Source organism: Mustela putorius, unplaced genomic scaffold, assembly GCF_011764305.1.
Source record: "Mustela putorius furo isolate JIRA1106 unplaced genomic scaffold, ASM1176430v1.1 tig00003901_pilon_pilon_pilon, whole genome shotgun sequence".
Taxonomy (NCBI): Eukaryota; Metazoa; Chordata; class Mammalia; order Carnivora; family Mustelidae; genus Mustela; species Mustela putorius.
The window spans coordinates 18,558,499-18,575,595 of NW_025422049.1; the positions used below are offsets into that span (position 1 = coordinate 18,558,499).

At 35.9% G+C, this 17,097-nt stretch overlaps 1 protein-coding gene across 2 annotated transcripts in view; it reads right to left on the reverse strand.

The window, feature by feature from the left end:
- Positions 1-1,937: 1,937 nt before the first annotated feature.
- The window catches only part of DNAAF6 (dynein axonemal assembly factor 6), a 37,598-nt gene continuing 22,438 nt past the window's right edge, over positions 1,938-17,097 (reverse strand). For both annotated transcript variants that reach the window (XM_045068317.1, XM_045068318.1), the window contains exons 7-8: positions 7,626-7,711; positions 1,938-2,957 (exon numbers count right to left, since the gene is read on the reverse strand). In XM_045068317.1, the coding sequence (XP_044924252.1) occupies positions 2,828-2,957; positions 7,626-7,711 (216 nt within the window). In that variant the 3' untranslated portion in view covers positions 1,938-2,827. The remainder of the gene's footprint in view (positions 2,958-7,625; positions 7,712-17,097) is intronic.

Below are 17,097 nucleotides of genomic sequence, written 5' to 3' on the forward strand. Positions count from 1 at the left end.
CAAAAAGAGGCACTAAAAATGGTAAGAGTGGTTATTTATGGTTTGTTGGCTTACAAGTTATTTTTAGCTTTGCTTTATTTATTTTTTTTAGCTTCACTTTATTTTTAAAGAGCTTTTCTGTGTTGTTAAATTTTCCTGCATGGAGCATGTAAGCAAATACACACACGCGTGCACACACACACACACACACACACACATTTCCTAATTAGAAAAAAAATCAACAATGAATTGTACTTTAGGTAATGTGTAGAATAATAACTTGCCTGATTTTGGTCATGGCCTCATAATTGGTCCCACAATCTCCATGCTGGCCTAGTTGAATCTCTTTCCCGAAGGATTGAGAATAAAATTCAATTTCCTAAGTTTGGCTTGCGAGGTTTTGCATGACATTGCTCTAGCCTACATTTCCGACCTTACTTGTGGGCGCACTCCCCAGATTCACTCTAATCCAGCAACACGGGCTTTCATTTCCTTGAATTCTCCAGGTTCTTTTCATCTGGTCTTCCCATTTGCTACTCCTTGAACCTGGAAGCCCTGCTGTTCTCCTTCCCCCAACACGCTCTTCACCAGTCCAAGTCCTAAGTATCCTTCATGTTTCAGTTGAAGTGTTAAATCCTTAGGGAAGCCTTTTCTTCTCTCACTTCCCATACTAAGTTTGGTTTCTCTGATCAATGTTCTCAAAGCACCCATTTTTTCCATCATAACAATAAAAGGAAACTTGAAAATAAACGTTTATGTGTTTATTTGGTTATTGTTTGTCTCCCTTGATAAACCATTTGCTCTATAAGGACAGGGACCACAGATGGTTTGCTCATTGCTCTATCCTCAGCACCTCATAGAGTGCCAGGCATGTGGTAAGTGTTCAGTGGGTATTTGTTGAAAGAAAGCATAAATGAATGAATGAATGTACGACTGAATCCTCCTGAGTGCTCCTGGAGATTAATGGAACCGAAAAAGGAAGTCAAGAAGTTCATAAAGGAGAAAGCTAATGATATGCCACAATGGCGGTTTTAACTTTCAGGTCTCCTGGTCATGGCTAAGATTCATTGAAAGGTGCTGACAAGATAAATTTCCTTTTGTATTCTCTTTTCTCCATCTGCTTTATTGGCCTATTCCCCTTTAAAGGAGGGAAGTCCTATGAATTAGCTTTAAAACAAAACAATAACGACAACAAAGTTGTTATATCTGAGGCCAAGGACAGTGAAGTAGGATCCTGTACAGATGGGTCTAATTACTGAATCACATTTCATTGTCTTGAAGTTCTGTTTCATTATATAATTGATATAGTACCACATAACCAAAGCCCAATTCAAGTTGGCCTGGATATGTTCTATCTTTTCTTCCCCGGACAACTTGTACACATTCAGTCAGCTTGAATAATAATGGTCTTTATAATTAGGGCCGGTGCATAGGAAAAAGAGATATATTTTCTGACTCACTGTTGCTTTCTAGAAGAAAAAAAAATTGGTTACTTCTTAGGCTTGCTCCCGAGTTTACACTTCAGGGTGTAATCTTAAATTCTTAAAATACAGCCTTTAAAAAAGATGCTGAGGAAGCAAAGTAGGACACTCTTCTGTTCCTGCAATATCGTGGACTTAAATTCACAGACACGAGTTCCTTTTAGTTAATCCTACCTTCAACTCTTGCCCCCATAGAGGAAATCATGGTGCTAATTTCAATGGCAAATTCTCTACGAGAGTTCAAGACATTCACACAACTAGTTTGGCCCAAGTCTCGGTCTTTTCCTTTTATTAGATCTAGTCACAATCTAGACGCGTGGTAGTCACCTATGAAAGTAAGTCTAGAAAACATCTGCTTGAGTATTTAGTCCCCTACTGGTTCATATAGAAGTAATAAATATCTTTCAATTTTTCATTTCTTCTCAAAATTTCACTCCCAATTACCTTCACAGTTCTACAGTGAGGTGTGAGACCTAGTTACATGAGCTTTAAAATGTGATTTATTCATGAATAATTCTGAAATAAACAGGCAATACAGTCCAGAAGAGGCAGATGACATTGACATAATTCATAAAAATAGGTATGGTCAATTACAAATAAAGATAGGAAATGAGAAAGAACAGGTTTTGTAAATGCACTATGCTTTCCTTTATATTCCTTTTAAATGTCAAGGATTTTGATACTAAATATACACACAGTACCCCAAAAGGCATTGCTAGTAATTATTAGTGCACAAAAGGAAGACTATTTTTAACCCAACTAGATCCAAACATGGAGAGCAAGACCGAGGAAGCAAAATAATGCTGTGTGCTCTGGAGTATTTCTTATTCAAGTAAAACATGTTAGTATGGTACACCAAACTATTTATATCTTTTGTTATTTGTATCTTCCAGAATTGTGAAAGCCTAACCAGAGAACACTGTAAATAATTTGATAAAATCAATGAAAAGGCAACCAAATAAACTTTTCTGGTAATAATGACCAACTGCAATGCAACTGATTGTATCATAGTATACTTAATTGGCTTAAGTTCTTCAGACTCCTGAAATAAGTGGACCAACCATTTCATGGTCATATTTCAGTTTTAATTGACCATGCAGTAATCTAACTGGATAACCTGTCAGCTATATCCAGCTATTGCTATAAAAATGGAATAGCTTATGAATATGAGAAAACAATATTTTCCATCAGAGTAATAGAAATGACTGTCAAAAGAGCAGGATCTCACTTGAATTGAATTGAGACCCTTTCTGAAATATGTCAGAGTAATAAAGAAGATAGAAAATATTAACTAATGTTTTCCAAAGTTTTCTTTTATTTTTTTTTATCACTCCAATGTACCCCTTTTCCTCCTTACTCATGAAGTTTTAGAAGAAATTAATGAAATCCAACTCCCTTTTCAAAGTTGTGGTGACTTCAAGAGTCTCAGTCTCCAGAATATAGAAAGCTTTGGCACTGTTGCATTCCACAGGATGGGGAAGGGTTATCAACAGCTTCCTAAAAATCAAAACAAAACAAGACAAGAAAAAAACCTAGAATCATCTTCCTAAAGAAATATCAAGAAAATATCACTTAATGAATCATTGAAACTAATATGTTAACTAATTGACTTTAAATTAAACAAAAGATATCACTTTTAATAAGGTAATGGAAAGCAATACATACCATCAGAAGATTGGGAACCAAAAATTATTTAGACAGTATAAGTACCGGGTCAAAAATATGCTTAATTAAATAACACAAATAATATACCAGTTTTTTTTTTTTTTTGGCCTTAAAAATCCAAGCAGGGGCTTTGATCCCCTACTCTTTTTTTTCAAAATTGGCCCCATTTTGCATTATAGATACATAGTCTCAGCCTTGGTTTATAGACAGAGGAATAGAGCCATTGCAACTTTAAGTTGGCTGGATAGATCTTTTGCCAGCCATGCTTACATGTAGACGGAATGTGACTGACTGATACAAATCTGAAAATTGGAATGGTTTTATAATAATTCTGCTAGCACAATCCCAGGCTGAGTCTCCACTACAGGTATAGTTATTGAAATTCAGGCCCGGAATGATTTTATTTTTTTTTTTTTTTTTTTTTTTTTTTTTTAAAGATTTTATTTATTTATTTGACAGAGAGAAATCACAAGTAGATGGAGAGGCAGACAGAGAGAGAGAGGGAAGCAGGCTCCCTGCTGAGCAGAGAGCCCGATGCGGGACTCGATCCCAGGACCCTGAGATCATGACCTGAGCCGAAGGCAGCGGCTTAACCCACTGAGCCACCCAGGCGCCCAGGAATGATTTTAATACAAGATCAATGAAAGTGCTTCTCTGTGCTTGCTTTTGGTTCTTTCTACTATACATTGACAAAAAGCCCTGTGAGAAATTGCTGGGTTTATTTTGCTGTTGTGGCTCAGTTACAGGATAACTGTATGCTTTAGATGCATTGCTGGGATGAGACATCCATAATTCTGTCATAGGGATATGAATCTGAATTATGCATGGGGTCGGCACATGCTGGTATCTGCATAAAATTAAATGCATGAAACTCTTGTTACCTCACATTCTCCATAGAGAAGGCTTGAGTATCTCTATAAAAAGTGGGCCGAAAAGCTCTTTTAGAAGGTAAAGGTCCAAATCAGTAAAGTAATCTGGTACTTTTTAGGGCTACTTATTGAATATTTGTAAAAGTAGTGCTTGAAAACGAACTCTTGAAAACCAATTGCCTCTTTACTCATTTGCAAAGACCTAAGTTAAAGAAATGGGGCTCATTAAAAATATTTATCACGAATATCTGGAACCAAAGGAAATTTTCTGTGACTCTTGTTCCATTCCAGGTATTTGGGGTAGAAAAAACAGCTTTCTCTACCAGAAGTAATGCTATCATAATGTATTTTAATATAGCCAGTAATATTTGGTATCTCCAGAAAGTGGGTGCAAAAAATGTTGAGTATATCTTTTTAAAATTGCTTACAATATAGGTTGAGCTGGAGTTAGATTTGCTTTATCCCTTACTCTACAAATGATAATGTATTCACTTCAAAAATAAAGCAAAGCTCAGTGGTGGTAGCTTCATTGCACTAAAAGACAACTATAAATCAACTAAAGAAGGAGTTCTAATGATAATGTGCACCTCTCTGTCCAGAAAGAAATAAATTCAGAAGAGACAGTTAGTGGCATTGGGATGATCCATCTATCTCTGTATTTCTGTCTAGTCCTTAATAGTATGGCTTGACATACTAAAATTTTGAAGAATAGAAATGGTGCAACTTATTTAGGCTCTTAGGAGAAGGGAAGTATTTTGTCTGTTTTACTGCCTGTTATCTGAATTGAGATTTACATTTAAACAAAATAAAATTCTACAAATACTTATCCATGTACAATTCATTGAAGTACAGGACTCTATCTTATTTTTGTGTCCCCTCAGTGTTTAGCAGAAGACTTTATGAACGTTTGTTGAATGAATAAATAAATGAATGAAAAGCAAATAGGTCACCACAAAATAATATTTGAATACGTACTATAGATTAGTACTATCACATATGAATAAATATTCAAGCCCAATCCCTCAGCCTTTACATTAATAGTATACTTGCTTTTAAGAAGGTGCAGTTTAGGCACTAATCAAATGTCTATCCAGTGTTAATTGCCATTAGCAATTATTTAAAAGTCAACTATAATATATGAAAGTCAAGAAAAAAAACCATAAAGTGAATTTTAATTCAGAGACTTACATACTTACATTTATATTAGCAAAGTCAAGGTGATGTTGCAAGAGATTTAAATACAAGACAACCTTGTTCTGTGCATATTCACATAATGTAGTTTTATTTTATGTAGTTAATAAATTATTTTATCTAAATATCTGGGTTAAAAATATACATGGCTTTTTAAAGGTTTTCTATTGGAGCCATAACTATTTTCAAAGCAAGTACAGAAATAGCTACTGAGTTGAACTTCACTACTTCATTTTGAAAGCATTTTTTTTTTAGTTCAAACATCAGTCAATTCTCAATCAATCTGAGTTAAAGGAGCACAGCAAAGGTGAGAATTATCTAAATAGCATTCAACCAAAATTTAACTCATACTTGTATTTATAATATGTTCTTATTATCCCATTCAAGGAATTCATTTATGACATTCTTAGGATTTACCTCAAAAAATAGTGGAACCTCATATGAAGACAAAAATCCTTGGGAAATTATCCTATTTCCCCTATCTTTCCTCCTTTCTATCTACTCCATTTTGGGAATCAACATGCCAAAACAACCAGTTTTTTAAAAATGAAGAATTCAAGAAATTTCTTTATTTCTTTAGCTTGTATAATTCCAAAAAATCTGGGCTTTATTGATAATTCTAATGCAACTGACTATTATTTGATTGATATTTCTAGTCCATTCAGTTAAAATAGATTCACTTGTTCTGCCTTATACATACAAAAATAGGATATTTTCTCATACCTTTCTTGGGGTAAGTAAACAGTGTTAGAGGATGTCAAAATTAGAAACTAAAGAAAGTCAATGTAAATATCAATAAATTCAAAAACAAGACACACTTCCAATAACACAATTTCATATAATAGCATGGCTCCAAAAATGCTCAAGTGTTTGGGAAAATGGTAAAAATGATATAAGCCTCTCTTCAGTCTTCTACCATAATTCATGATTTTTTTCCTAAGAGACAGCACCTCTCTGCACAGAATACTTAATATATTAAAACAGTATGATCCAAAAATTCTAGTGTAGTCCACATTCTATGTGGACAGGTATCTCTGTATGCGTCTTTCATTTAGTGGGCCCTGATAGATATCTGAAATGACAGCATAGCCAGAGCAGCTGCCTAAAGATTGATGGAGAACTGCTAGGGGAACGGAAATTAACTCCATGGTGTGTAGATATGTATGTGCTTTTAACAAGCACACCAATATCATGGAAGATTAACTGTTCATGTAAGCAATCTTCCTTGCAGAGTTTGTGTGGAAGAGTAAAAGCATATATAACATGAATTTAAAAAGAACAATACACCTTAAGGTGAATACATCCAATAGTGGTTGTAATTTTAATAACATGAGACAATTTCTTGTGAGAATATAGTTTTGAAATGATATACATGATGAGAAAATATTTTCTGTATATTACCTCTAGTTCATTAGGGGTTAAATGCATCTACTGTGGAAATCAAGATTAAGCTACATATGTACACTGGGTTCTTTACACATAGAGGTCTTGTATGAAGGATGTACTTTTTATTTTTTTTGAAGTCCCAAGATCAACAGAGAAGTACTGATACTGATAATGCAAGAAAGAACAGGTGCCAGAAGCTGACTGCTCTCCACACCCAGCCTGAAATGTTCATGAGTTACAGAAAAAGAACCATTGCAATCAACCCAGGTGTGCTCACTGCTATACATTCAGATGAAAAGTGAACAAAGCAGTGAGATATTTAGATATTTTTTCTGACATACACCGGTTTCCACGGATTCTCTCTTTACGGAGTTGGTTTTGAGAGACAGGACTGATTTGTCCAGGTTTCAGGATAAACATTAACATCAGAATCTTACTGCATGTGTTGTGTTTGGGGAAGATAATTTGAACTTGTGTAATAAGAAGACTATTTTGAAAATATAAAAATGTTTAATTCAATTATTCCACTATTACCTGTATTCTTTTTCAAGGTAGTCACACTACTTGAGGAACTAGTGATAAATTATTAGAATTTTTATTTTAAGTAACTGATGACAAGACTTTTCTGTAAATCTTTAGATAAACATAATCAAATTTAGCCTTAGAGCTGCACAATAACCAAAAATTTTAAAGATATTGCTTCTCTTATACCATCACTGTATAAAAAACCACATGAGAGACTTACAACTTATGAGATTTTCACCTCTAGTTATTTTTCCTCACAGATAAGCAAACTGTATCTTAATGTAAATGACTGTGTTTTGGGCACAGTTTTGGTGGTGTCAACCTACTCACAATGTATGGGGGCAAAGCAGAAAAAAATCAGGTGTTTCCAAATATATTTATATTTATATTACGCAGATCAAACATCTGAGTGACTTTTCCACTTTTCTTCAGACTTTAGGGGTAATGCAGAATAACTATGTATACTTTAAGAATATTGGCTAAAGTTTTGTTAATATAAAACATTATTCTAGTTCTAAGTTTTACTCACTTATCAGGAGTACGGAGGTCAAGAACCATTTCTTGGATGTCAATTTTAATTTCAGAAGGGTTTGTATTTGGCAGTTTAATTTTAACCTGAAAGAGAAAATGAGAAGAAAAATACTGCTGTCTTGAGGAACATTAAATATGAAGAGTGTAGGAAAATATGGGGAAATGAGAACTAATATTTATTAAGTTACAGCTATGTGTCAGCCTAGACTCTTTCCTCATAACAGTCTTGAGGGGCAGGATTACCCCCATTTTAAAGATGATGAAACTGAGATACAGAGAAATTTAATGAGGGCTTGAGGGTAACTGTGTGTAATTGAACTAAGGTCTGTCTGACTCCAAATCTATATAGAAACACGTTGGTTGCTTGTAACTTTCATTGTCTGAAGGTGTGTACTAGTGCACCTGCTAGGGCTGGGGACTTTCAGCTGGCTTTACATCAGTAGACACTTTGAATAAAACGTGGTTAGTTCTCGTGTTGGGTTGTGGGTTGGTGATGCCACCTACAGTATCTCAGTGTAAACTCCCATACCACAATTCCTAGAGAAGTGTAGGAGTCCATAAAAGTTGTTAACGTAACAGAAGATAAATAACAACATGATCCCTACACACACACAAAAATGGGATTCTTCATTGGTTTGGTAAGATTTTACTTAAAAATGTCTCATCTCAATTAGCACATGACCCAGCAATTCCACTCCTGGGTACATACCCCAGAGCATATAAAACATATGATGTTTTTGTTCACAGCAGCATTATTCACAATAACTTGAATAAAAGGCACAAACAACCCAAATTTTCATCAACTGATAAATGGATTATCTAATTGTGGTATATCCATACAATAGAATATTATTCAGCCATAAAAAGCAATGAAATACTATTACATGGATGAACCTTGAAACATTGAGCTAAGTGAAAGAATCCAGGCACATACTGTACGAAATATATTCATATGTAATATCCAGAGTAGGTAACCCATAGAGACTGAAAACAGATTGGTGAATGCCAGAGGCTGGAGAGGGAGAAAAGAGGAGTGACTGTTTAGCAAGTATAGGCTTCCTCCTGGGTTGATGAAAATGTTCTGGAATTAGATAGTGATGGTTGCACAACACTGTCAATGTACTAGGTGTTACTCTTAGTGAATTTTGTATTGTGTATTTTACCACAGTAGAAAGTCTCATCCCTCACTCTAATTTAATTAATTCCTTTTTTGATGGAAGTTGATTTATCATCTATCATTTATCAATCTATGTATCTATCATCTATCATCTATCTATTCACCCATCTATCTGAGATGCCATGGCAGATGGTTTCTATAAACAACAACAAAAAAAAACCCAGAACAAAAAAAAAAACCACAAAAATTTACCTTGAGGTTAAGGTAAATTATGAAGCTTTCTCTAAAATGAGCTATGAGACTTGAAATATCGGACATTGGGTGATTTAAGAACTGGACTGGTATGGTTAAAAGTACCAGGTTATGAGGGAAATACATATAAAAATAAATAATGGGGAAAATGGAATTCCTTGTAAGAAGTTTAAAGTAGGCAATAGTGTTTTTTGTTGTTGTTGTTGTTGTTGTTTTAATTTATTTATTTAATTTATTTTTTATTTATTTTCAGCATAACAGTATTCACTGTTTATGCACCACATCCAGTGCTCCATGCAATCCGTGCCCTCTCTAATACCCACCACCTGGTTGTTTTTATAATATAAAATATGTGGACTTATACATGTCTGTGAGTTATATTTTACTTTATTAGATCTGTATATAAAAAAATTTGTAAATTGAGCTCTAGAAGTCCTATTATCTAAATATATCCTATCATGGGGTGCCTGGGTGGCTCAGTGGGTTAAAGCCTCTGCCTTCAGCTCAGGTCATGATCCCAGGATCCTGGGATTGAGCCCCTCATGGGGCTCTCTGCTTGGCAGGGAGCCTGCTTCCTCCTCTGTCTCTCTGCCTGCCTCTCTGCCTACTTGTGATCTCTGTCTGTCGAATGAATAAATAAAATCTTAAATAAATAAATAAATCTTATTGCTAGTATTTTCATTAAAGAAAGAATTACCTCCTAATTTATATTTTGAAAATTCAGATGTTCATAATTATAGATGTTTTAAGTGAGATAGAGCATTTCTTTTTTTAAATTTTTATTTATTTATTTATTTATTTATTTGAGATAGAGCATTTCTTAAAAGGTAGTTACAGGTGCTCTACCTCAAAGTAAATGAGCATTGTATTGGATTAAAAAAAGACCTATTTTTTATAATAACTTCAGATCTGAGAGTTGAGATGTTCTTTAGTTGCAGGATGACTCATATCACCTGGACCAAGGGATGTAAATATTTATTTCTTTAGTCTGAAATATTTAGTTCTTTCAGGGTAAAAGATTATTTCCCCAAGGTTGAAATGACATTTGAGGAAGGAAAAAAATTATAACTTATGTGAAATGTAGATACAACTTCTGGGTAGAACGTTTGAGTGGTTCTTAAAATCATTGGCAACTCTAGTCAAGGGGAATTCGGAAACAACTCACTGATTTTTTCTCTTGAGAAAATTAAAATTGTGTACAAAAATGTTTTCAGAGGAGGGACAGGAAGGAACAAATTAAGTGGAATCATATGCATTAATCTCATAAGATAGAAGGTTCAATAGTAATCTTTAATTTAATTTAATTTTTTAAATATTTATTTATTTAATTTTTTTAGAGACATTATATAATTTTTTATTTTTTATAATAGTAATCTTACCAGAAAAACTCCTAAAACATGAATCAGACTTCTTTAAAAATACTTTTAATGAATTCCCAGAAAAGAGACATGGTTATTTATTGACTTCTGATTATTCCCAAGATCTAACTAGTCCAACATTAATAAGTACAGTATGTCACTGACCAAGCAATTAAAGGAATTGATGTTCCTCTCTTTTCATAGGATGCAAATTGATTTATTTCAAAGAATTACTTATCTGAATAGGTAAACTAAGGAAAACTAAAAATTTCACTGGGGACCTTTCAACCTTTTGGGAGCTCAACCTTTGGAGTCAAAATTGGGTATGAATTCTGTTCCTATCACCTATTAGGTATTAATTGCTTAGATTTATCTATTGTTTTACAACCAAAGCCGATTACACCTCCCCCTCCTAATTTGTGGCTCAAAACAATACACAATTTTTATCTCACACATTTTCTGTGAGTTAAGAATTTGGGAGTAGTTTAGCCACGTAGTTCTGGCTTAGGGTCTAAAATGAAGTTCTAATCAAGATATTGACTGGGACTGCATACATCTGATGACTTTATTGGGGCTAGAGGATCTGCATCCAGGGTGGCCCACTCACATGTCTATTGGCAGGAGGCCTCAGTTCTTCACCACATGGACTTCTCCATAGGGTTTAAGGCTGCTTGATTGTCCTTATGAGACAATAGCTGTCTTCTTCCCAGAGTGAATTGTCCAAAAGAGCAAGGCAAAAGCAATGCCTTTTTTACCCCTACATAGCCTCAGAAATTGTACTTTTTCATTTCTGTGATATCCTATTGGTTATACAGGGCAGCCCTATTCAGAGTGCGAGGGGACCACACAAAGGGAAGAATATCAGAAAGTGAAAATCATTAGGGACCATCTCATAGGCTGGCTACCACAGTACCTATTACCAACGTCAGTTCAAACCTGTCTTCCAGCCTTGTGAATAAAATGTAGCAGGAAAAGATACACAACTTTAAGGTTTGTGTGAGCCCTTTTTTACACTTTCAGCTTGTCTCTTTGTCTCTGGGAATGCACTTTGGGGCTTTCCTGGAGATAGGTAAAGGTAAGTCAAATTGCTTTCATGGCCCTCTATTTATTCTCCTCTATGTGTTGTAACAGAGCTTTGGTAATGTACCAAAGCACTTGGGAGGGGGAGGTCATTAATGTAGGATTATCATTTTGAGTTTTAAATTTCCTCTTTATTGTTTTTTTCTTAGGACAGATTTGTATGACAAGATGGTTCCTGAAATGATAACATTCCTGTAATCTGTAAATGATTAATACAGGCTCCTTAGCTCCTCAGACAAGTGTCTGTGATCAGATTACAAGATGTTGGAAAACTGAAATGAGAAGGCCAAATGGCGAATGTTCCACAGAGGTCATCCATTCTACATTTCCTCTTGAGCTGTCACTTCCTGACAACCAGAATGGAAGAATAAATGAAATATATCTTATATTTAACTTGGCCAGTCTATGTATGCTATTTACTGAAATTCTATTGAAGCTCAAGATATACAGAAGGGTTTGGGCTGAAAATTTAAAAGATATTTAATTTATGGATTCAGGATATTATAAAACTACTTTTGAATTGACAGAAATACAGGAACCACCTCCAATATATTTGATTCTTAGCAAGGAATTTAAGTCTATTTGAGTTTCAATTTGAAACTTAATGTTAGGAAATTTTGATTAACAGAAAAAGTTTGGGTAGGTCTCATTCTGAATTGTTTCAGTAATTTAACTTCCCATTGTTTTACTATGGAAACCCATGTTTAACTATGGAGATATTTTTCCCATTGCAGTCATCTAAGTATTTTATAAAAATCTTCATGAGTATTAATTATCTATAGGAAAATGAAAAAAAAAGTGGTGGATCCCTACTTTGAAATAATATATTTACCTCTGAAGAATAAAACTATAGAGGTATGTGTTCTCTGAAACCAAGACACAAAACCAATAGATATCTTTTTAAAATAAAGGATAAATTTTCTATGATGTTATCACTTCGGCTTTTAAAATTTTATTTATTTATTTGAGAGAGAGACAGAGGGGGGCAGAGAAAGAAGCAGACTCCCCACTGAGCAGGGTGCTAGACGTGAGGCTGGACCCCAGGACCCTGAGATCATGACCTGAGCTGAAGGCAGACAATCAGTTGAGCCACTCAGGCACCCCTGATGTTACCACTTTGAAACATTCCAGTATTATAGTGTCATGCCTGTCTTATGAGATCATAGAAGCACAGCACCTCTTCTCTCACAGGAGTGCTCAGCTCACTCTGAAATAAGAAGAATCTATAGGACCTCCATGTCTCTATTGGCGCCCACAATCACCCCCAAACACTCACGGTCTCACTACCACTAGCTGTCCTGAGACTACCAGAACACAATCCATTATACTTTTATCTCTATTTGTCAAGAGCACAAGAAGCCTCAGACTCCCAAGTCCTTGCTTATCACCTAATAATTACCATCTGGACCTTCATATCCTCTATTTTGTTTCCATTTCCTACCCCTCACCAACTATGAAACACTTCCATAGTTCCTTTGGAACACACAGTCCATCACCCTTTATCTCGTCAGTCTCTGAGTATTCCTTTCAGTTTCTTGAAATCTGGATCTCCCTTGATGACATTGCTTCCCCAGTCTTCACCATTGGTGCCTGTTTTTCTTTTTTTCCTCCCATTGCATTTGTATCCCTGGACCTGCCCCTTTCCTCCAGCTTTTAAAAATGAGTCATGTCTTTACACTATACCACCAATGACCCTTCTTGTTGGAAACCATCGACCAATTCCTTAAAACATGTTTTAAGAAGGAGAAAGTAATCAAAACAGCAAAATACTGCTGGGTGGTCATCTTAATATCTTTAATAATAATAATAATAATAATAATTCTTTGTTCTCTATTGATATTTCTAACTTTAAATTTCTTTCTTCAGTGTTGATTTATATATCCACTTAGATAACCTTTCCAGTCTCTTACCCTCACTTTCTCATGTCCTTCAAGTCTTTGCACAAATGTTTCCTTCTCAGTGAGTTCTTCCCTGACTATACTATTTAAAATTGCAGCTATGGGACACCTGTCTGGCTCAATCAGTAGAGCATGTGACTCTTGAACTCAGGGTCATGAGTTCAAACCCTACATTGGGCATAGAGCCTACTTTAAAAAATGCAGCTACTAAGGCCAGGGTGGTTAAAATATAATGAACAAGGAAGAAAACGTGGTGTCAAATAAAACTGAAAAAGTAGGTAGGTGTCATCATATAAGGCTTCATAGGTCAAGATCAGGAGTTTGGATTTTGTTCTAAGTGCTATAGGAAGCCAACAAAGAAGTGATGTGACCTGATTTGCTTTTTAAAAGGATCTCTCTGGACACTGTGGAAAGACTGCAAGGAAGGAATTATTGAAGGAGGGAGAAGAGAGAAGAAGGACTCATAACGGTCCAGGCAAAAGATGGTGGTAGTTTGGAACATGATGGTAGTCATGGTAGTAATGAAAATTAGATGGGTTTAGAATATATTTTCAAAGTAGAGCCAATAAGACTTGCTTATGGTATAACAGAAAGAGGAATGAGGGATGATTTAGGCGTTTAGTTTGTGCAGTTGGGTGAATGTTCTTGCCATTTCCTGAAATGATGAAAATCAATGAAAAAGAGGTTTGGGGAAGACAATTAAGAGTTCTGTTTGGGGAGCAACCAAGTGGCTCAGTGCGTTAAGCCTGTGCCTTCAGCTCAGGTCATGATCTCAGGGTCCTGGGATTGAGCCCCGCATGGGGCTCTCTGCTCAGCGGTGAGCCTGCTTCTCCCTCTCTCTCTGCCTGCCTCTCTGCCTCCTTGTGATCTCTCTGTTGAATAGATAAATAAAATCTTAAAAAAAATAAAACTTTCTAAGAAAGAGTTCTGTTTGCAGGCATGTTAGGCTTGGATTGCCTATTAAAGTGAGAGATGTCAAGTAAGCAGTTGGTTTTATGTATCTGAAGATTCTGGGAGAGGCCATGAGTAGAGAAATAGTATTTAAAGCCATTGGACTGGATGGAAAGAGAATACAGAAAAAAGAGACATGGGTTGTGTTGTTTTTTTTTTTTTTTCAGAGGCTTAGAGAATTTCAGCATTTCAGCCAGGGGAGGAAAAACCAGTCATTTGGGGTCATTTAGGGTCAATAGAGATGAGGAAAGCCCAGTGATTCTGGAGGAAGGAAAACCAGGAGAGAGAGGAGTCATTAAAGAGAAAAACATGTTTTAAGAAGAAAAAAAAAAAAAACGTAGAATACTAGGTGGTCCATCCTCGTATCTTCAACTCTTACTTTTCTAATTTTGTGCAGGACAACCATTTATTTTTAGGATTGTCCCTCTTATTGCAGGATTTAGAGCATCTCTGGTCCCTAAGTACTACATGCCAATAACATCCTATAACCAAAAATTCCTCTACCCATTTCTAAAAGTCCTTTGGGGGCACATAGCATGACTACTTTTTTACTCTTTGTTCATTCACTCGAGTGACACACAGTAGGCACTCAATAAATATTACAATCGAAGGGATATTTGTCATCAACTGAAAAGCATTCTTAATTCTCTTTTATCCTAAAAAAATTACCCCTAAATCCTGCCTCCTCCTCAACAACCACCTGTTCTCTCTCCACCCCTTCGTTGCTATTCCTCCTCAGAGAATGATCTACATTTGCTGCCTTCTCTTCCTAGCTTCCTGTTCACTTCTCGGCTTTCTACAATCTGGTGTTGGCTCCCAGCACATCACTGAAACTGCTGTCTTCCAAAGGTCACCAAAGACTTCTTAAATGATGAATCTAAAAATTCCTTCTGTACCCTAATCCTGGTTTACCCCTCTATAGCACCGGACACTGTTATGGCTTTCCCCCATCTCTGAATATCTTTCTCAGTTCCTCTTCGCTTATCTACCCCTCAAATACTGGAATTTTCTTAGGGTCAATCTGTTCTTGCTTGCAGGGATTCAGAAGTTTCTGCCTGTTCTCATTCAAGGATTCTGGACCATGTGATTCAGATATTTTGATGAAAGCTCATCAAAATGTAAAATTTCTGATTTTTTTTTTAACCAAGTAATATGGGTAAGACACATTTCACTTGCGTGCATGGGTGGCTCAATCGTTAAACATCTGCCTTCAGCTCAGGTCATGATCCTGGGTTCCTGGGATCAAGCCCCACATCAGGCTCCTTTCTCAGCGGGAAGCCTGCTTCTCTCTCCCTCTCCCCCTGCTTGTGTTCCCTCTCTTGCTGTGTCTCTCTCTGTCAAATAAATAAACAAAATCTTTAAAAAAGAGAGACACCTTTCACTCTTATTTCATACCTGACCATAGCCATCGCAAATTCTCCCCATCTCTCTCTCTCCCTGCCCACATGCACTCTGCATCTATCTCTCATTATGGGGGACTTATATTTTCAACTCTACTAATTTTGTTACTATTTAAAATTTTAAATACATCTAACTTTTGTAATCACAAATGTATTAAATCTATACAATTAGATTAGCTTTTAAGGAGGTATTCATCCTTCTACCATCATTATGAAAGAATGTTATGATATTAACTATAAGTGTACATATATTACCAAGAGAACCATTAGAAACTGAATTGAAGGTTTACTGTGCTGCCTGGAGCTGATAATAAGGAATTGTATTACAGCTCAAATATCCTTCTCTCTGACACACAGTCTGATATATAACCAATCAAATAAGGTTAGCATAATCAGAAAGCCTGCAAAAACATGTCCATCCTCTAGAATTTATATGGAAAGGAGAATCTATTCTACTATCAAGCAGCCAAATCCATTTATTCATTAAAGGTAAATGAATACGACTGATTTAACCTAAGAGAGAAAACAGGACTTGAGAAGTAGACCATTCAAGAAACAAGTGAATTCTCAGAAGCTAGGGAGACACTTTGCTCAGAATGATTGATAGCCCTTTTTGAGATGAGAATGTGTGATAAACATATGACTCCTGGTTGTATCTGCCAGATAGTGACTGACTCCTATACCATCCTTGACTCTCACCCCATTCTCAGTGAGATTTAGAGATAGAGTAAGGCTCATATCCCAGTGACTGCGGTGATGATGAAAGAGAAACAGGCTTAATGCCTTGCTTTATAGGTAACATCAGAATGTCCCCTTATCAATACAGATACATTAAATCAGAAGAACCAAAATATTATTAATCCATTTCAGGTCAAAAAGAGTATCAAGCTATGTGCAGGCTGCTTTTCCCCTCCTCTAGAATAAATGATGGGTCACTTGGCAGAATATCAATAACCCTAGCCCTATTCACTTTTGGATTTTAGAGATAATCTACTGTTCAACATGCATGGGTGAAAATAGGAATCCACTGACCTACTTCCCCACTGCACCCACCCCCCTTCCTGCCACAAATAGTCCTATGAAGAAGACAGGCTATCTTCCTACATATCCTTGATACCTTAATTTCCTTTTTCTATGTCCCCCAGCTGGCACCCAAGAGGTCAGGTACTTTGGTCAGCCCTGTTTCTCAGGGGTAGGCAAGTTTTTATTTTTCCCCACCTTGTTTCTGTGACAGCTTTTTGGCTTCCTCCATCATCATTGTTTTTATCTCTAAAGCCATGAGACAGTCTCAACCTTACTTCATTGATCCGATTCCTCTTGGTTTTTGATACCTGGCTTGGAACTGGAGCGAGAATTTCTGATGCCTCTGTTTGAACTCTTCCTCTGAATATTGACCCCATCCCCAAAGGCTCTG